The sequence below is a fragment of the Sorex araneus genome, chromosome 6 (assembly GCF_027595985.1).
Source record: "Sorex araneus isolate mSorAra2 chromosome 6, mSorAra2.pri, whole genome shotgun sequence".
Classification (NCBI taxonomy): domain Eukaryota; kingdom Metazoa; phylum Chordata; class Mammalia; order Eulipotyphla; family Soricidae; genus Sorex; species Sorex araneus.
In genome coordinates this window covers 80,472,600-80,493,800 of record NC_073307.1, presented here as the reverse complement: position 1 = coordinate 80,493,800, position 21,201 = coordinate 80,472,600, and the positions used below count along the sequence as shown (strand labels likewise).

Here is a 21,201-nt window from a genome sequence, read left to right as displayed (position 1 = left end):
AGATGATTCTAAAAGCATAAATAAAGAATATACCACATTCAGAAGCAGAACTGACTCTTCCCTGGATTCAAGCTATTAAATTTTTTAAGGTTTATTCCATTTAATAAGAGCACTGATAAGAGTGTCAAAAAGCTATTTAAACTGCAAGGTACTCCTGAAACATACCTATCACGCTCTTGGCAAAAGAAGCTCGCTTCAAGGTTGCCAGACCTAAGTCTCCAATCTTGACTGAGCCTGTAGGGCCAGTGATAAAGATGTTGTCACATTTCAGATCACGGTGAATAATAGGTGGAGTTCGAGTATGAAGAAACTGGAGTCCTTTCAGGATCTGGCGGCACCAGCTTCTTAGAACTTTGATCTTCATCACTTTAAACCTTTTCAGGTATCTAGAAAAAGCAAAGTATATCAAATGGTTATCAATAACTGCTTTGAAGAATTCTATTAAATGCTAGTATATGGGACTATACAATTCAAAATATTAGATTTCAGTAACCTTAAAGATGAGTGAGATTTTTAGTAGGGGTAAAGAGGACAGAATAACAAGTGGTTGGTAAAAAAAATTCTGGTAACAAAGGGCGAGAAATGAATTCTTAAAATAAGACCTCTACAAAACGAATTTGTTAATTATTTTAGAGCTCTGATCAACAGTGGTATAATTCTTACTGCACACAGATAAAATTATAAATTTAATAAAAAATAGACAATTCTTTGTAGGCATCGCAGGCATAAATTGGGAATTCATGGAGGGAAAAAAAGGAAAAGCACGTTTTCAGCTTCCTACTGTCTATAACCATTTTAACTCTGGGAAAGTACATACCTAACTAGAGGCTTGCAGCCTTACCGGATGAAGAATATGAGGGCTGATGATTCAGAAAGTGAAACAGTGCTGCCTAACAAACCTTTCCGTAATGATAGTGTCTAGTATAGGGGTGGGACCCATCCAGCCTACAAAACCCTGTGGTCTGTCCCTGGTACACAATGAGAGTTATATGCTTCTTGCTATCTGCTTGTATTTTATGGCCTACAAATGACTTTACACATATCAAATGGCCTCTGACAGAAATATGATTGCTCACCCTGCTCTAGAATATAGTATCTATTAGTCATTTAAGACTCTCTCTGTCATGAACATGCGGACTACTTTATACAAAACAATCCATTTCCCAGTTGTACTAGACACTTTTCAATGCTTAACAGCCTCATGTAGCAAGTGGTAATTTTTTTCGAAGTGTAGATTACAGAACACTTCAAATAATAGAGTTTCACTGGATAGCAGAGATCTTGAGAGTAAAAGGGGGAAATACCAGAAAGTCCCAAATTCTATATATTCATTCTGCCCAAATCTGATCTATGAAATATGTATATACGGGACAGATTCTAAGAATCCTAGCTAATTCTAAGAAAATTGAAATTTAGAGCTAGAGAGTTAGTAAAAGAATTAATAAGACTTCTTGTATCCCATTATCATAGTATCACTGTCATCCCGTTGTTCATCCATTTGCTCGAGCGGGCACCAGTAACATCTCCATTCGTCCCTGTGGCATACTAGTGTAGCCCGATGGCGTAATGGGGGCTCATTCAGGGTCAGGGGAATGAGGACTGTTGCTGTTATTGTTTTTTGGCATATCGAGTACGCCACGGGTAGCTTGCCAGGCTCTGCGGTGCCTACCCTTAGTATACATCACTTTAATATTCTGTGTAACTAAAGAAATTGCAACTTCTTTATTGTATTGAGTAAATACAATTCAATACTTCAATTAAATTGTACATTCAATACAATGCACAATTCTTTATTTAGAATTGTAACTAAAGAGGATGCATGAAATATTTCTACCAAATAGCAAGTTATGTTGTTTCAAGGAAAACCATGTAAGTACTTGAGTTGCCAGGCTTATCATATTTAATAGAGCTCCATGAATTTCAAAGGAAAGTATGTGGAGGCGTGTGAGACTCTAGCATTAGGTGGCCGAGAACCGACCTAAGGCAATGGACGGACAGAAAACCAGGGAAAGGAGAAACAGGGCCCCAGGCTGGTTGGTAGGCAGCTTATTTCTGTCTTACTGTGTCTATACAAAAAGGACATTGCTAAATAAACCATGCAAAGGACATAAAGGAAAGAGAAAGACAATATAGGATTATTAGTAGCTGATGGAATTGAGTGTGCCTAAGAGGCACTTGTTGTGGGAGTAACTCAATAAACCTAAGCTCCCTGCAGGAGGTGCAAGGACAACCCAATGTTATCCAAAAGAGCACCAACTATCTAAGAGAAGGACAAATTAAAATGAGATGACTATATGGCATACATGTTCTTGAGAATAAATTAAAGTGAATCTGCTATTTCAAGGAAAACAACTGACCACATGTATTGACAAAGATAAAAATGTCCTTTCAAGTGGAAATTAGAATATAAAATATTTCAACTCTCATTATACGAGCTTTACTTTCATTCTATTATTTTTGTGATTCTGATTCAGTGTAAGGGCCCAGAATTCAGTGCCACTTGTGATAGTGGTTATGGGCGCTACCAAGACACCATCTGGTGGTGCTTAGGGGCCAGGACTACACCTTGGCAGTATCTGGGTAGCCATGCAATCAATGCCAGGGATTGAACCTGGACTATAGGATATACAGGGTGGGCACTCTAGACCTTTAACTATCTCCTAGTACCACCACCACAAAGCTTCCCAACACCTATAAACTTTTTCTGAAACTAGTGATATTGATACATATGCCAAGTATCCCATTAACCCTGGTTCAAATCCCTAGTACCACATGCCCGGTACCCAAGCATTTCCAGGGGTCACTCCTGAGCAGAGTCAAGGAATAGACCCTGACTCTACTGGGTATGCCAAACACCATTACCCCCTCCTCCCAACCTCAGCCCCCAAAAGAGAAGATTTCTAATGCTACCAAAGGAAAGATTATATTTAAAGTTTGAGGACTGACTTTAAATGTATTTTACCTGGAAATATTTAGAGAGGTAAACAAAGATTATTACAGTGGCACACTTAAAAGAACATTTCCAGAAGCTGGGGACAGCACAGTGGCAGCCTATCTGTTTGCCTTGCAAGAATGAGGCTTCAAGTTCCCCAGCACCATCCCACATGCTGGAATGCAAACCCAGTGGCTACTTAAATTCTACTTAATTTTGAGACACACACAGACACACACAGACACACACAGACATACACAGACACACACACACACACACACAGACACACACACACAGACACACACACACACACACACACACACCTCCTGCCCCCAAACACACACGTGCAATCTCACAACTGGGAATAGGCACAGACATTCAATGAGATAATGGAAATATTTTATATCTAAATAGTTTTAATTTCATGAGTAAATGAATTTTTTCAAGATTCACTGATATATTATGATTTAACACTTTCTATTTTATATAAATACTAATATAAGGAAAATAAATAATACTTAAGTTTTAATGAAAATGTGTACTTAAATGTTTACAAGTGAAATATAAATGCCTGCAAATTACTAAGGAATGAATAGAATTAAGACATTAATAGGAAGATGAATGAATGGATATATATAGTAGAGCAAAAACAGCAAGTCTTGTAATCTTGTGTATGTGTTTTTCTGAAGGCATGCACTTTATATCTCCTCAGTCTAAGCATGTTTTTATTTGTAATATAATTCTTTGAATTTTTCTAGTTTTTTAAAAAAGATTGTTGAATATTAACTTTTTACTTTATGACTTTACATTTGTTTAATTTTTTCTAAGTACACGATTCTATCACCTGCAAACATTTTCCTTTTCAACCTTTTTGCTTTTTACTAATTTAACGTTTTTACTCCTCATAGCTTGGGTAGGTACTCTAGAACACTGAACGTAAATGAGGTAAAATCACCTTACTTTGTTCTTAATTTCAGGACAACTAACAAAGCAAGACTTATCTTTAATTTTGTTTCCCCCATTCCACCTCCTACTCTTTGTCAATCTGAAGAAGTTTCCTACTATTCCTAGTTTGATAAAGAGTTTTTAGTCATGAATAGATCTGAAGTCAAATACCTTTCCCCCATAATTTGAAATTATTTCCTTTTCATCCTATCATGAATAGCTGATTCATTCCATGTTAATCAGCTTTACATTTTCAAGATAAACTGTTTGGTGGTAGTGTAATGTGATTGCTATATTCAATATGTGAATGTTTTGTAAAAATATTCTGATACCTATTTATAAAACATTACTCTATAAACTGTTTTTATATGTATACAACCTAGAATTCAGAAACTACTGAAATGTAATGGTTATATGGTTACCATAATAAAGTATATTAGGTTTTGGCATTAGTGTAATGTTTTCTTCATTAAGCAAATTATGGAATAAAGAAAATTCTCTTACCACCTCCTTTGAAATTTTTTTAATTTAAATTTTGCTTTATTTTAAAGTTGCTACAGTGACTGGGAGTAACACACTTTACCTGTGGTGTCTGCACACATACATGCTCATATTGCTCTCATTTAGTTATAGTATGCATACATTTTCTGATTGTTAGCTTGTCATACTCCTGGCTGCAGTGCTGGTACATTGTCAGTTGTGTGTGTTGCACTAGGAATCAAACTCAAGCCTCTTATTTTCAAAGTAAGCACTTTCAGTCACGAATAACCCTGAGCTCCATTGTCCTCCTTTTTTTTTTTAGAAGAATCTATAACCAGAACCCCATTTCTTAGTTTTAAAATATTACAGTGAACTTCACATAACACGAAATTTACCATCTTTAAGTAACATTAAGACTCAGATTATCAGATTATTTTGGGATCAAAATCATAATCATACATCTACAGAACTCTTCACCTTGCAAAACTAGAACATTGTGCCATTAAACAATTTCCCATCTTCGTCTCCCCTCAGGCCTGGCAATCAAAATTCATTCCACTTTCTAGCTCACAAATTTGATTACTCTAGGCAAGCCACATATAAATGGAATCATAAATGGAATCATGGTATTTGTCTTTTTGTCACTGTCACTGTCGTACCCTTGATCAAAAATTTGCTTATGTGGGCCCAGTAACGTCTCCATTCATCCTAGCCCTGAGATTTCAGCAGCATCTTTTTTACTCATCCTTCCCAACAGTGCCGCATTAGAGGCTCTTCAGGGTCAGGGGAATGAGACCCATCATTGTTACTGTATATGGTATATGAATACATCACAGGGAGCTTGCCAGGCTCTCCCATGAGGGCAGTAAACTCTCGGTAGTTTGCCAGGTCCTCCAAGAGGGAGAACTAGGCTATCAGATGTCGTGCGGCCTCGAATGAGGGAGCTTGGATTTATAGTCTCTGGATGTTGGCCGTTGATGGGATCACACAGCGCCGGGGGCAGTTTCTGGGTGTGACTGCCTAGCTACTGGAAAATGGGGAATCTGGGTGGAAGAGGCCCGGTCCCGATCTGAGCAGCCTTGGAGATCTTGGCCCAGAAGACCTCCAGAACTCAGCCACAGTCATGCTCAAGGCCACTCTCCACACGTTCGGACGAGCGTCATGCATGAAGGAACCAGCAGAGGAACCCAGGGTTGAGATCTCCAAGACTGTCTTTTTGCAATTAACTTACTTTACTTAATGCCCCAAATGCTCATTCATTCTGTAGAATACATCAGAATTCTCTTCCCTTTAAAGGTTGAATATAAGCCACCGTAAAGATATACCATATTGTGCTTAACCATTCTCTCATAGATGGATACCTGGGTTGCTACAGCTATTGTGAGTAAAAAATACGGCTATGAATATGGGTATGCAAACTTCTCTTTGAGAGCTTGCTTGCTTTCTTCTGGTATATATCCAGATGCAGAATCATAAGCTAACTCTAGTTTTGTTTTGCTTTTTCGCTTGAGGAATTGTCACCATATTTTTAGGGGCAGCTTCCATACATGACCTCTGCCATCTCTGAAGGCCCACCAAATCTGACTCACTGCTTGCTCATCAAACCTTCCAGGTGCAGATAACTTCCCAACTGACACCCTCAGTGCCCTTTTTGGAACTGAAAGTGAACGGCCTCCCTTCTAACTGGAACCCAGCAGCCTTCTCAGCTGCTTTACCAATACTACTCAGCAAGCTCTTCTCTCACCTCCTGAACTGAGCAGCCACTAGTCAGCTCCATGACAGCTCTACTCACATCTCCCACTGCTCATTCTTACACTTCCCATCACGGGGTGAAGCAGGCTGGGGAGGAAAAGGCTCAGCCTAATCTAGAGATTGAGAGTTATCCAGGAGTGCTAACTACCCTCAGCACAGCAGGAGCGCAGCAAACACAATAGGGAAGACACCAATCTCAATCCATGAAAATAATAACACAGACGGCTTTTAACCAACCAGCTCCGGAAACCCTCACAGAATGACTTTAGTGATGCCATGCTGAAGAAGTTTAATGAGCTCCAAGAAATGACTGCACAAGTAGCAAAGCACAAATTAAAGTGAAAACGAAGGAACTAAAATTAGAAATGACATAAAAGCAGAGTGTGGTAGGTGACATAAAAAAAACTCAATAGGAGGTCTGAGCAGCAGAATAACAGTGGCCGAGAAAATGATTGATGAACTTCAAAATGAGAAGCAGGATCTCTCCAAAATAAAGGATGGAAAATGTCTAAAAAGAAATGAGTAACACACCAGAGAACTATGGGATAAGTTCAAGAGGAACAATTTATGAATCATCTGAGTCTCTGAAGAACAGGAAGTCAAACTGGATGAAGAAATACTAAAGAAATCATAGATAAGAATTTCCCAGAGTTGAGGAATGCAAGCACTGAGATCCAAGAGGCCCAAAGGGTCCCAGTAAAAATATACCCAAATAGAAAAACTCTAAGACACATTATAATCAAAATGACAAAAATTCAAAACAGAGACAGGATATTGAAAGCATAAAAATTAAAAAAGGAACTTACACAAAGGAATGCTTCTAAGAGTAATAGCACATCAAATGTGACTCTATGAACCACGGGGAATGGATGAATATAGTTATTAAAAAAAAGACTAACAAACAATAAAATGAGCCTCACTAAATATACTCTATCCAGCAAAATTATCATTCAGATTTGAAAGAACAATACAGGATTCATGAACAGGCAACAGTTTGGGGAATTCATAACCTCGTAACCAGTTTTGTAAGAAGATCACTGGAGCTTTTCCTAAAGACATAACAGATAGTCCTCCACTAGATTAAGAGTATTCTGTTTATTCCTAGCTTACTAAAGAAGTTTCCACGGTTTCAATAATAAATTAATTTTCATCTATATTTTAGGAAATTTTTTTATATCTATAGGTATTTTTATAACAATTTTTCACTTTTAATTTATACACATAAAAGCATTACCTATAATATTTTTTATTATAAGGCCAATATCCCCTAAGATTAAATATACTTTTATGCACCATTCAGAATTTTCACTTAAAATTTTCAATTATTCTCTCCTCATTCTAGGCTTTATATCTGTAGGATTTATCTATTTCATGTAAATTTTAAAGTATATTGTATATAATTGAATGCGATCCCTATTGGGATATCCTTGTCATTCTTCAAAGAAATGGAGCAAGTGCTCCTGAAATTCATATGGAACAATAAGCCCCCACAAATAGCTAAAGCAATTCTTGGGAAAAAGAAAATGGGAGGAATCAACCTACCCAACTTCCAACTCTGCTACAAAGCGGTAGGAATTAAAACAGCATGGTACTGGAACAAAGGCAGAGCTGCAGACCAATGGAACAGGGTTGAATACTCTGACACAACCCCCCAAATATATGATCATCTAATCTTTGATAAGGGAGCAAGAAATGTGAAGTGGAGCAAGGAAAGCATGTTTAACAAATTGTGCTGGCAAAACTGGACAGCTACATGCAAAACAATGGGCTTAGACCTCCACCTGTCACCATGTACAAAAGTCAGATCAAAATGGATTAAAGACCTCAACATCAGACCAGAATCCCTAAGGTACATTGAAGACAAGGTTGGCAAAACCCTCCATGACATTGAAGCCAATGGTATCTTCAAAGATGACATGCCACTGGCCAAGCAAGTGAAAACAGAGATAAATAAATGGGACTATCTCAAACTAAGAAGCTTCTGCACCTCAAGAGAAACAGTGACCGAAGTACAAAGACAATCTACAGAATGGGAAAGGGTATTTAAGCAGTACCCATCCGATAAAGGGTTGATATCAAGGATATACAATGCACTGGTTGAACTCCACAAGAAGAAAACTGCCAACCCAATCAAAAAATGGGATGATGAAATGAACAGAAACTTTCCCAAAGAAGAAATCCAAATGGCTGAGAGGCATATGAGAAAATGTTCAACATCACTAATCATCAGGGAGATGCAGATCAAAACAACAATGAGATACCATCTCACACCACAGAGACTGGCCCACAGCCCAAAAAACAAAAGCAACCGGTGTTGGCGTGGATGTGGGGAGAAAGGGACTCTCCTTCACTGCTGGTGGGAATGTCAATTGGTTCAGCCCTTTTGGAAAACAGTATGGACGATTCTCAAAAAATTAGAAATTGAGCTTCCATTTGACCCTGCAATACCACTCCTGGGAATATATCCCGGAGAGGCAAAAAGGTATAGTAGAGATGACATCTGCATTTCTATGTTCACTGCAGCACTATTTATAATAGCCACAATCTGGAAAAAAACAGAGTGCCCAAAAACAGATGACTGGCTAAAGAAACTCTGGTACATCTACACAATGGAATACTATGTAGCTGTCAGAAAACATGAAGTCATGAAATTTGCATATAATTGGATCAACATGGAAAGTATCATGCTGAGTGAAATGAGTCAGAAAGAGACAGACAGAAAGATTGCACTCATATGTGGAATATAATATAGCTGAGAAGTACAAGTTTGCAATGATGCAATTTCTGGCAGATATTTCTCTGGACTTACTTAGTTACTAAAATACTAAAATACAGAAATCCAAAACCATGGCCACTCGACCTTATATCGCTTCATTCTCAGCAATGGAAAACAAATTATCAAATGCTTCCTTTTCAGCAGGTCTGACTTTAAGGGGAAGAAACTCCAAACAAGAATAGTGAGTTTTGTGTTGAAATACTGAATGTAATCAAAGTAAAGAGAAAGTAAAGTGAAATTTATCAGTTACACAGGTGGGGTGGGGGGCTGGGGATGTGGGGGGGCGGGGTGGAGCTATACTGTGATTCTTGGTGGTGGAATATGTGCACTGGTGAAGGGATGGGTGTTCGAGCATTGTATAACTGAGACTTAAATCTGAAACCTTTGTAACTTTCCACATGGTGACTCAATAAAAGAAAAATAAATAAATAAAACAAGAAAAAAAAGTATTTGTACAGAATTATTTATATTATTTTCTAATTTTATATTAAATAAAAATGAAAGATATAGTTCTAGAAGAAAATTTATCAACTTATTACTGATTTGAAATTTTGTGGAATATGAGTTTAGCTTTATTCATGTACATGTGTGTAGGTGTCAACACCTCCACAATTAAAGGGAAAAAATATCTCATGTGTGGAGACCTAAGAAACATAACAAAGCATACAAAAAGCATATAACATGATGATCAGCATTAACAGTGTCTAGGGAACTGCAAATCTAAACTACAATGAAAAACCAAGGCATAAGAAGCAAGATAACTTTTTAAAAATGAACCAAACAAATTACAAAGAAAACAAATGTTAGCAGAAAAACTAGAATCTTATACGTTGCTAATGGGAATGTAAAAATAGTATAGCTATGATAGACAGTTTCTCTATGACAGCTTCTCTGAAAGTTATAGAAAACTATATGACTCATCAATTCCCCTTGTAGGTGCCTACCCAAATGAAAATAAAAAAACTCAAATACTGAAACACATCTCTTCTCAGCACTCCTATTCACAATAGCTAAAGGCAGAAAAAATTCAAATGTCTATCAATGAATGAATCGAAAAACAAGCTGTATTATGTCCATGCAAAAAAATAGTCACAAAGAAGAGTACTACTGATGCGCTATTACAACATGACGCTTGACATACTGTAAGTTGGGGCTGGAGCGACAGCACAATGGGTAGGGAGTTTGCCTTGCACGTAGCTGACCTGGGTTTGATCTCTAGCACTCCATATGGTTCCCCTGAGACTGCTAGGAGTGATTCCTGAGTGCAGGACCAGGAGTTAGCCGAGTACTGTTGGGCATAGCCCAAAAAACAAAAGGGGAAGGCAGGGAAGGGAAAGAGCAAAGTGAAACCAGACACAAAAGAACACATTTTATGATTCCGTTTTCATAAATATCTTGATTTGATAAATCCATAAGGAAAGGTAGTGAGTTGGTGGTTTGAAGACGCTAGTGGGGAGGGAGAAGTGGGCAGTTCTTTATAAATTTTGCAAGGTAAACTCCAGAAATAGGCTGCACAGTAAAGTGAACGTACTCAAACACCGATGAACCTCAAAATAATTAAGATAGTAAATTTTCTTTTAATCACAGCAAAAAAGAAAAATTCCCACCCATAAATTCTAGAGATTCTTTCATCTTACACACACCTTCTGCTCCCTCAGCCTCCGAGATTCAGAAATTGAACTAAACAATGATGGGAAAAGAAACAAAGAGAAAAATACCTAAGAACTGAGATCAGATGCAACTGAAAATCTGGCATGGGAGAGGGGTATTTGTAATAAAAGGACTCAAAGGGCTAGGGCATTTGGGGGGACATCACAATGAGGCAGAGCTCCTGCACTGCATGCACAGGCCCAAACTCTGCCCAACCCTCCCAACCCACCCATCATGCTGGAGTAGCCACCCTACTAGCCCTACTAGCACCAAGCAGCATCTTACGGCTGGGTGAGCCCTGAACTGATGGGGAGTTCCTTTGGAAAAGTTTAGAAAGTTAAGAGATATGGTGATGATACAACACGGTGAATGTACTAAATACCACTGAAGTGTAAAATTTCAAAAGGCTAATTTTATGAGTTTCACAATTTTCTAAAATGTCTACCTAGGTTATTTCCATCACCTGAATCAAATTTCCTAATCTGTATCTTCTCATCTAATTTTACAAATTCATGGACGTTTGTTTTGAGTCAAGTATTTATGTAATATGGGACAAAGAAACTCAAAAGACCGAAAAATCACATTTTGAACTTACCTTTTGCTATATGTTATCTCCAAATGCTACCAACGTTCCTAGTTGTTCTTATTTTTCCATGTATAGATATGTGACCAATGATGTGTGAAAATATTCCTTATCCTTTTTTCATTTTTTTTTACTCCATTACAATGCTCATGTCTTGGCTTGGGATTCCAGCAGTAGCTTACATATAACCTAAGCTGAGATTTCTAATTTTCCCTACTTATCCAAAGTCATGAGCCAAAGGACAAAGTATCAAAATGTTCCTTAAAATTTCCACTGACTAAGGTACAGAATTCTTACTTTTCTTAAATGTTTTTCCTACTATGTAAGTTAAGCTCCAGTTCCCCTCTCAAATAAGTTCTACAGCCTCCACCCTTGCACAAACATTAGAAGTTTAATATCCAGGCCAGGATATTAGAAGTTTAATATCCAGGCCAGAAGTTTACTATCCATCCCTATGGGATGTTGAGTACTGAACCCAGGTCAGCTACATGAAAGGCAGACAACCTACATCCTACATCCACATCCTATCCTGTGGGTAGATAGGATTTCTGCCTTTCATGCAGCTGACCTGGGTTCAGTACTCAACATCCCATAGGGTCCCCCAAGTACTGAGTACAAAGCCAGAAAGAGCTCCTGAGCATCACTGGATATGACCCAAAAAGGAAAAAAGAAAGTTCAATATCCATTCCTAAAGTCCCATATCTGGTACAAAATCACAATAGACTTTAGGGCCGGTTTCTCTTCTTTGCTTTCTGTTTAAAGGTTTCGCCTTCCTTCTTTTCCTTTGAGGGGCAGACTAGACAGTGCTCATGGGGACCCCACAGAGGTAGGGATCAAACACAGGTATCCTACAGTCAAAATATCCTGCAGGCTCTACATCCTTTTGAGTCATCTCCCCAACTCTGAAAGAATACTTTCTTTATCTTTTTGAAGCTTAAATATGTACTGAAAAAGATTTTAGTATATTCCATATTTTAGCTTGTTGGTCGAAGGAGACTCCTACAGAACAGGAATTCCCCAAGGCCTTTCAGTATCATTTTTAAAACAAGTGAACTGTTAAATAGTTTTCTTGCAAGATGTGTCTGACAGAGCTGACAATCCACTGAGAATGCAAACTTGTAAAAAGAATCTTGACCATGCACAAAACTACTATCAGACCACTTTCCTAATTTACTTAAATATTTTTCAAGCTTCAGGCAGAGTCCTAGGGAGCACAATCTTGTGGAACAGACAAGTATGTGAATAACAAGAATGCCTTGATTACTAGTAAAATAGTGTTCCTAAAATAAAGAAGTTGGGTAAGAAAATTGTTATTTTCAAGGGCAGAATAATCAACTGGCTTTTCCACATCTTAATCTTGAGCATCCATGGGCACATGCAAGTAATTACTTCTAAGAGATAAAAAATGTTTAAAGAACCTGGGATTAATCAACTCAGTAGGATTAACTAAAGAAAGTAGGATTAACTAAAATTTTAAAAATTTTAAAATTATTTCTGGAACAACTCCTCCACAGTAAAAATGTTATACCATATAACTGACATTAGTTACTCTACATTAGCATTCTTAAGCCACCAGTCTGCCAGTGCAGAAAGTTTAAACCCACTGATTTTCCTCCCTGGTTAGAAATGCTGGTCCAGTGTACTAGCATGCAGAGTAGGTGCTGGCATGAAGGCGTAAAAAGTTGAACAATGCTGCTCTAAAAGACCTAGAATCCTAACGTCTTACTCCATCTGTTTCCTAGCAGTCTTTGTAAGGGTCAACCTTATTTCAACCACTAGAGGGCCACCTTGTCATTTGATTGCCTACCCATTTTACAAAGATCAAACAACACAATTTTTTAAATGAGGCTTATTTTTTCTAATGTTAATACTTATCAATAAATTAACATCAAATTACTTTATACACACTAGAGGATGTTGGGGGAAGGAAAATGTGCTAACATATTAGCAGTTGTAAAGATGAACTTAGTGTGCTGGGTAAAAAAAAGGACAGATAATCTAAAATGAGAAAAATTAAATTTGCTCCTATTTCTTTCTTAGTCAGCTTTAAAACGCCGATGAACTTACAACTTAAGTGTTTGCACTTACGTCTTAAGTGTTCCAGATGTCATAAGTTCAGTCACCAACACAATGCACTTCTTTCCTTTTAATGTGGATTCCCAGGAATCATAGAATCGAACAATATTGGGATGCTGCAGACCCTTTAACATTTCAGCCTCCTCTTTAAATCTCTGCCTCTCAGACTTTGTTAACTTTCGATCCTAAAAAAGAAAAAAAGTGGTTTTAAAATGATAAAACAACAAATCATAAGCATTAAATTTAAAGGCTTATGTACTAAGTTATAATGTACTAAGTTATAATAAATAGAAAATAGAAAACACTCTTAACAATCAAGTTACTAATGTAACTTTAACACTAAAGTTACTAAAGTTCATCAGCATTTCTTAACAGTATGAGAAAAGGCTGGAGTTGATTTAGGAAATCTTTAGGTAGAGGCAGGGAGAGTTCAAAGGGCTGGAGCACATGCTTCACAGTCTTGGGTTTGATCACCAGCGCCCCCTAGTTCCCACCAAGCATGGCTGGGAGTGGCACATGTTTTAAAAGGCCCTAAGAAACTACCTCTTACCCTTGAATAACTGTTAATCTGAGTTTGGGCATACCATTACCATACAAAATTTACTCTTTACATAACCTTAAAATTTCACAAAATTAATTCATTCTTTGGATATAACACAATTTATATAATCTCCTACCAGCAAATCTTTAGGTTATTTCCCATTTTTATCTACTACAACACTACAAAGGAATTACAGTATTAATCTCCTCAGACATGCATTTGAAAGTTACTCCTAAAATACTTAACTAGGGGTCCACAAATCCCTTTAAGGTAGGTTTGTGAACTTGAATGAAAATAAATCTTTATTTCTGTATTAACCATAAACTGAAAAATTAATATATAAAGCTAATAACATTAAACCATGCCTGGATATTTTCCTATGACTCCCGTTAAGCAGATATTCAAAGTATCATTTATACTATTACTCTGAAATTATGATAGCTATTAGACCTTCCAGTTATATCTTTTTTAAGTTTCAATAACTTTCAATACAAGCCTGAGTCCCATAAGCACCCCCCAGGAATGATCCCTGAACAGAGAACCAGGAATAAAGCCTGAACATAGCTGGGCGTGGTCCATAAACAAATTAATAATAATAATAATAAAAATTTTAAATAAAAGTATCTAGAGGCTCAATTCAGTACCATCTTTACCTGAGTTACTGGGAATTTAATTCTTCCTATTGTTCTGGTTGCTAACATGACTCATTATGGTTTGCTTTGCTATGTCATTTATAATACTGGATTATTAATACATTTATCTTAAGCCATATAAAGATTTGCCTGTTAAGATGACTGGCTAAAGAAACTTTCGTACATCTACACAATGGAATACTATGCAGCTGTTAGGAGAGATGAAGTCATGAAATTTGCTTATAAATGGATAGACATGGAAAGTATCATGCTAAGTGAAATGAGTCAGAAAGAGGGGGACACACAAGAAGGACTGCACTCATCTGTGGAGTATAGAATAACATCACATGAGGCCAACACCCAAGGACAGTAGATACACCAATTCAGTTGTGTATCAAATCTTTTGTTCTGTTACCTTTGTTGCTACCTCACTGTACATACTAAGTTCCACATAGATTATTCTGTATCTAAAAATCCATGCATTCTAAAATGTGCCTCATTTAAAATTTTGCACAGTAATTAGATTAAAAATCAACATCGACTATATGAAGTGTACTAAAAATATTAAATTTAATAAAAAATCTGGGCCAGAGAGTAGAGGGCTGAGCAGATGATTTGCATGCAGGACTGGGTTCAATCTTGGCAACAAGAGCCAGGGGGATTGCCCCATAGTTGGAAGACTGCTTCATGAGCGGAGGGGAGAAGGCAGCTGGAATAGAGAAGGGATCACTAAGAAAATGATGGCTGGAGGAATCGGTAGGGATGGGAAATGCATGCCGAAAGTAGATAATGGACCAAACATGATGACCTCTCAGTGTCTGTGCTGCAAGCCATAATGCGCAAAAGCAGAGAGACAGTATAGAGAATATTGTCTGCCACGGAGGCAGGGGGAGGGTGAGAAGGGGGGGGTGGTGGTATACCAGGGATATTGGTAGTGGGGAATATGCACTGGTGGAGGGATGGGCGTTTGATCATTGTGTGATTGTAACCCAAACACGAAAGCTTGTAACTATCTCACAGTGATTTAATAAAAAAAATTTTTTTAATTTAAAAAATAAAAAAAAATTGTCTGTTAAGAGTGGGTGTCATCTATAGACAGGCTTCAAGTTTGCTAAGACTTCTGGCCCTACTATTTAAATTCAAATCTTATTCATGTGTGAAGCAAATCCATGAATATATAAATTCTCAAGATAGACTGTTTTTCTTTTTATTATTTTTAAAAAGCTCTATTTAGAGGCTGGAGCAATAGCACAGTGGGTAGGGCGTTTGCCTTACATGAGGCTGACCCGGGTTCAATTCCCAACATCCCATATGGTCCCCTGAGCACCGCCAGGGGTAATTCCTCAGTGCAGAGCCAGGAATAACCCCTGAGCATCACCAGGTGTGACCCCTCCTCCCCTCAAAAAAAGCTTTATTCAAAGACTGGCCTAAAATGTGTTTACTGTGAGTTTTACATACTTCCTAGTAAGTTATCAGTGCTAATGCTAATAATTAGGGTAAAACTTGGTTTTGTTTAGTTTATCTCCAACCAATGGGTTTGTCTATATCCTATCTTAGGAATTTTGTTTTCAATCTTTCTAGTCTGTCCTTTTTTAAAGATAAAAAAGCCCCTCAAGGAATAATTTTATTGGATATCAGTTTCAATACCTGCCTGTGTACTGGCATCTACCAGAGTTTACTCACTGTTAGAGGGTAAAACTACACTGCTCAGTTAACAAGATTGGCAGCTATCCCAAGTAAGCCATAATATCAATCCATACTTTCTTCACTCAGGTTTTTAGCTTGTTTTAAAATTTGGAGATTATTCTTATACTTCTAACTTGGGTTATGCAGTTGAAAGAGGGGTTGTTTTTTCGCTGTTGTTCTTTTAATCAATATTTTAAAATACCTGATGTTCTACAAGGCAATTTTTTTTAACTTCTTTTTCCATCACCAATAATATGGTGGGAATGTGTTTGAAAAAATCTATACATTCTTTAAAAAAAAATTTTAGATCTTTACTGAGGTACTGCGATTTACAAAATTGTCAATGATGGCTTCATATTCACATCATTCTTACACCACATCCCATCACCAGAGTGCCAGAGTCCCTACCAAGGCCTCTCCTCTCCTTTCACAACTGCCCCCCATCAATTCAGTTGTGTATCAAATCTTTTGTTGTTACTTTTGTTGCTACCTCACTGTACATACTAAGCTCCACATAGATTATTCTGTATTTAAAAATCTGTGCATTCTTAAATGTGCCTCATTTAAGATTTTGCACAGTAATTAGATTAAAAAATCAACATCAACTATATGAAGTGTACTAAAAATATTAAATTTAATAAAAAATCTGGGCCAGAGAGTAGAAGGCTGAGCAGATGATTTGCATGCAGGACTGGGTTCAATCCTGGCAACAACTGATTCCTCAGAGATGCCAGTAGCAACACAGAACTGGAGGCAGCCCTAAACCCTATGGGGTGTGGTCAAAACAAAAAGCTACTTTTGTCCCTATCTTATCTACAACTTAAAGTTGTTTCCCCCCCTCCTCTTATTTCTTTTTGACTAACCTGGCAGGCAAATCAGGTTAAATCCCTGGCATTGCATATTGTCACCTGTGCCCTGCCCTGCTCCAGAGCTGGCCAGGAGTGATTACTGAGTGCTGTGTGACCAACCCCTCCTTCCAAGCCCTCCCCCAAAAGAATTTGCCAAATCAATCAATCCTCAGGTTTTTCCTATCATTTAGTTCTTAGCAATACCATCTTCGAACACCTTTGAAATCAAAATATTTTATACAAATGAGTTTTAGATTCAGTAAACTAGGGTATAGTGTAACCCTGTTTAAAAACCCTTAAAATAAAAAAAAAAAAAAGAAAAAAAAGAAAAGAAAAGAAAAGGGGCCGGAGCGATAGCACAGCGGGTAGGGCGTTTGCCTTGCATGCGACCGACCGGGTTCGATCCCCGGCATCCCATATGGTCCCCCAAGCACCGCCAGGAGTAATTCCTGAGTGCAAAGCCAGGAGTAACCCCTGAGCATCGCTGGGTATGACCCAAAAAGAAAAAAAAAAACCCTTAAAATAGTTCTTTATAGCCTTTCTATTAAAGGTCAAGAAAAATCACTGTATTCTCCCACATAATATGGTTCAAGTCTCAGATATTTTCTGTTCTCAAAATACATGTTTCTTCCTACTGAGCTCCATCACACATGCTATTCCTCTTCTACAGAGTATCCGTCATAAATAAAAAGTAGTAATAAATAAATAATAAAAAGTAACTTTTATTTTGGATGGTAGAAGGGGGATGGTGGTGGAACTAGCCAATGCCCACTCATAAGATCAATTCATTTCCTCAGTGAAATTATCCCTAATATCCATCCAACATTCCACATTCACCCTTTACATGTGTTATGTTTTTATGAACTATGTACAATATATACCTTCTTCATAGCACTTAATATTATATTGTATTTCCACTTATTCTTTTCTTTCAATCAACACTTTTTTTTAACTAAAGCACTGTAATTTACAGTTATTCATAACTGAGTTTTAGACACAATATTGCATCACTGATCCCACCACTAGTGTCAACTTCCTTCAACCAATATTCAAAGGCTGTTCCCTCCCATATATCCTGCGTCCCCAGCCCCATCTAGCCTGCACTCTTGACAGGCACCTAAGCAGGCCCTTGCTAAGTTCAGCTGTTAGACTGGGTGTCTTGATTTCAGTGTTGTGGACTCTGTGCTTTGTATATGTGATTGTATCATTCCTTAACACCACCTCTGTACCCGATTCCCCTGACCAGGGCCTCACTACTTCGCATCTGTCTCTTGTCCCCCTTCCCTCCACAATTCTTTTCCTTCTCCTTCCTATACTCTGGGGCCAAGGTTTATTCTTAAAAGTATCTGTTGTTCATAAAGCAATGAATGAAAAAATACTAAGTGTACTTACCCTTTTTGAAACTGGCTGTGATCAATTAATTGTAAACACCACTGCACTTGCAGGGTTAGAGCGATAGCACAGTGGGTATATGGCGTTTGCCTTGCACAAAGCTGACCCAGGTTCGATTCCTCCATCCCTCTCAAGAGCAAGCTACCGAGAGTATCCCACCCGCATGGCAGAGCCTGGCAAGCTACCCGTGGTGTATTAGCTGTGCCAAAAACAGCAACAACAGGGGCTGGAGAGATAGCACAGTGGGTAGGGCGTTTGCCTTGCACGCGGCCAACCCGGGTTCAAATCCCAGCATCCCATATGGTCCCCTGAGCACGGCCAGGGGTAATTCCTGAGTGCAGAGCCAAGAGTAACCCCTGTGCATCTCCAGGTGTGACCCAAAAAGCAAAAAAAAAAAAAAAAAAAACCAGCAACAACAAGTCTCACAATGGATATATTACTAGTGCCTGCTCGAGCAACTGGACAACAGTGTGACAGTGCTACAGTGCTTATCCTTAACAAGCAATCAGATTGGGCCTGAGAGATAGTAGAGCAGGCAGGGTACTTGCTTTGCATGCAGCCAACCTGTGTTCAATTCCCACACCCCATATGATCCCCTGAACACTGCAAGGAGTTATTCCTGAGTGTGAGGCAGCAGTAACCCCTGAGCATCACCAGCTGTAGCTCTAAAACAAACAAACAAACAAACATGCAAACAAAAAATAACCCAAGCAATTAGCACTTCTCCCAAGATTTAAAAATAAAATTATGACGTTAAATAGTGAGAAACCGAACCCGTTAGTTTAATATAATTCAAACACAATGACCAATTCATTCTAAAATAGCTACATCTACTTATTTATAGCAAAGTAGAAATGAAAAGAGGGAAAAAATAAACAAGGATCCTTTATTCAACAAAAATCTACAACTAGTAGATTAAACCATACTGCCATCAACCATACCTAAGGACAATCCTAAAATTCTATGCAACTATTAAGATAACTTTTGTCTAAGTTTCCTGGTAATTATATTCTAAATAGAGGTTACAAGTTACACATCTACTATGGGCTTTTTATCCTCCCATAGAACTATTACCCTTAAAAACTAATTTTAAGGGCAGTATAAGCTAGTGCTTTGAACTTATTTCTGAATATGACCCTCTTCTAACCTTGTTTCTTTTACCCGCCACCCCATTCTACTGACTCTCCCTCTAGTTTCATGAAATACTCTCATTTATAAAAAATTTACCTGTGCCTCCCTTGGAAACTCTTACGGGGCCATATGGCCCCTGGTTGAGAAATGCTACTCTAAGACCCTTGCCTTATACATGTAAGGCAAGGAAGGGCTCTATTGGTAGGCTACGTTCCACTTGCTTAAATCTTCAATAATTAGAAATATAGTTGTAGAAAACAGATGATTAAAAAAACCTCAAAATTATTTAGTGTATCTTTCAGTATTTATTGACCACATTCTATGTGTATTAAATTCCTTTAAAAAAAAAGGCATTTCATAAAATATTTCAGAAAACTTTATTATTTTGATTCCCAAAAGTAGTAAGGGGTAACTGAGAGTACAGTTGGTAGGGTACTGCACTTGCCTTGCACAAGGCCAACCTGGGTTCTATCTCTAGCACCCCATACTGTCCCCTATGTCCTCCAGGAGTGATTCTTGAGTGCAGAGCCAGGAATAAGCCCTAAGCATCACCGGGTGTGGTTCAACAAAACAAAACAAGAATTAAGAAAAGCCAGAAGATGGATTAGTGATTAAAGTGCTGTCCAAGTGTGAAGTCATGAATTTGTGTTATTTCTGGGCCTAATAGAATAACAGAAAAAACTGTCATTCACCTGTGCCAAGCTCTGTCCTTCCAGTTTGTGCCTGGTGGCCCTGCTGTCATCCTGTGTCATTCCTAACCATTCTGCAGCCAAGTATGTGTGAGCACTGCAACTAAACGGTGTGACCCCTCTCCACCATGTACACATGGGTATCACAACTAAAGTATGCTAGCACCCTAACTGATGAGCACTCCAGTCAAAATAACTGAAGGCACCAAAACTAAACAATGCAACCTGCCTAGTGCCTCAGCCAACTGTGCAATCCCCTATCATCAAAACAATAATGTGAAAGGAATTCTAATTAAAATAAAAACAAATATGCACAATTAAAAAAAATTGGGGGCTGGAGCAATAGCACAGCGGGTAGGATGTTTGACTTGCACACTGCCGACCCGGGTTTGATTCCTCCACCCCTCTCAGAGAGTTCGGCAAGCTACCCGTGGCATATTTGATATGCTACAAACAGTAACAAGTCTCACAATGGAGATTTTACTGGTGCCCGCTCGAGCAAATCGATGAGCAATGGGTGACAGTTACAGTAATTAATTTCAACAGATTAAGAATGAGGGTTGCTGAGCTGGTACAGCGGGTTTGCCTTCCACACACCTGACCCAGGTTCGATCCCCAGCATCCTGTATCATGGTGCCCCCTGCTGGAGCACTGCCAGGAGTAACTCCTGAATACAGAGCCAGGGATAACCCCTGAGCATTGTCAGGTGTGACCCAAAAATTAAAAAAATAAAACTAAGAGTGGGCAGCACTGTAGCACTGTCATTCCGCTGTTCGCTGGAGCAGGCACCAGTAGGGTCTCTCCATTGTGAGACTTGTTACTGTTTTTGGTGTATCGAATAGGCTACAGGTAGCTTGCCAGGCTTTTGTTAAAATACTTTCCAAACTGGGGGCAGAGCGACAGTTTAGCTAATAGAGCATTTGCCTTGCTTGCCGTCAACTTGGTTCAATCCTCAGCAACCCACATGGTCCCCCGAACCACTGCCAGGAGTGATCCCTGAATGTAGAGCCAGGAGTAAGCTGAATATCCTCCACAACCCCCAAAACCTTTCCAACTGTTTACTATTTGCATGTCAGTTATTTGACTTT

At 38.3% G+C, this 21,201-nt stretch overlaps 1 protein-coding gene across 23 annotated transcripts in view; it reads right to left on the bottom strand.

Moving 5' to 3' along the window:
* Positions 1–21,201, bottom strand: part of WNK1 (WNK lysine deficient protein kinase 1) — a 139,280-nt gene that overhangs the window by 78,298 nt on the left and 39,781 nt on the right. For 22 of the 23 annotated variants that reach the window (XM_055143859.1, XM_055143862.1, XM_055143864.1 and 19 more), the window contains exons 2-3: positions 13,207–13,379; positions 166–386 (exon numbers count right to left, since the gene is read on the bottom strand). In XM_055143859.1, the coding sequence (XP_054999834.1) occupies positions 166–386; positions 13,207–13,379 (394 nt within the window). Of the gene's footprint in view, positions 1–165; positions 387–13,206; positions 13,380–21,201 lie in introns of those variants that run through there. The other variant, XM_055143875.1, reaches the window with a different exon arrangement.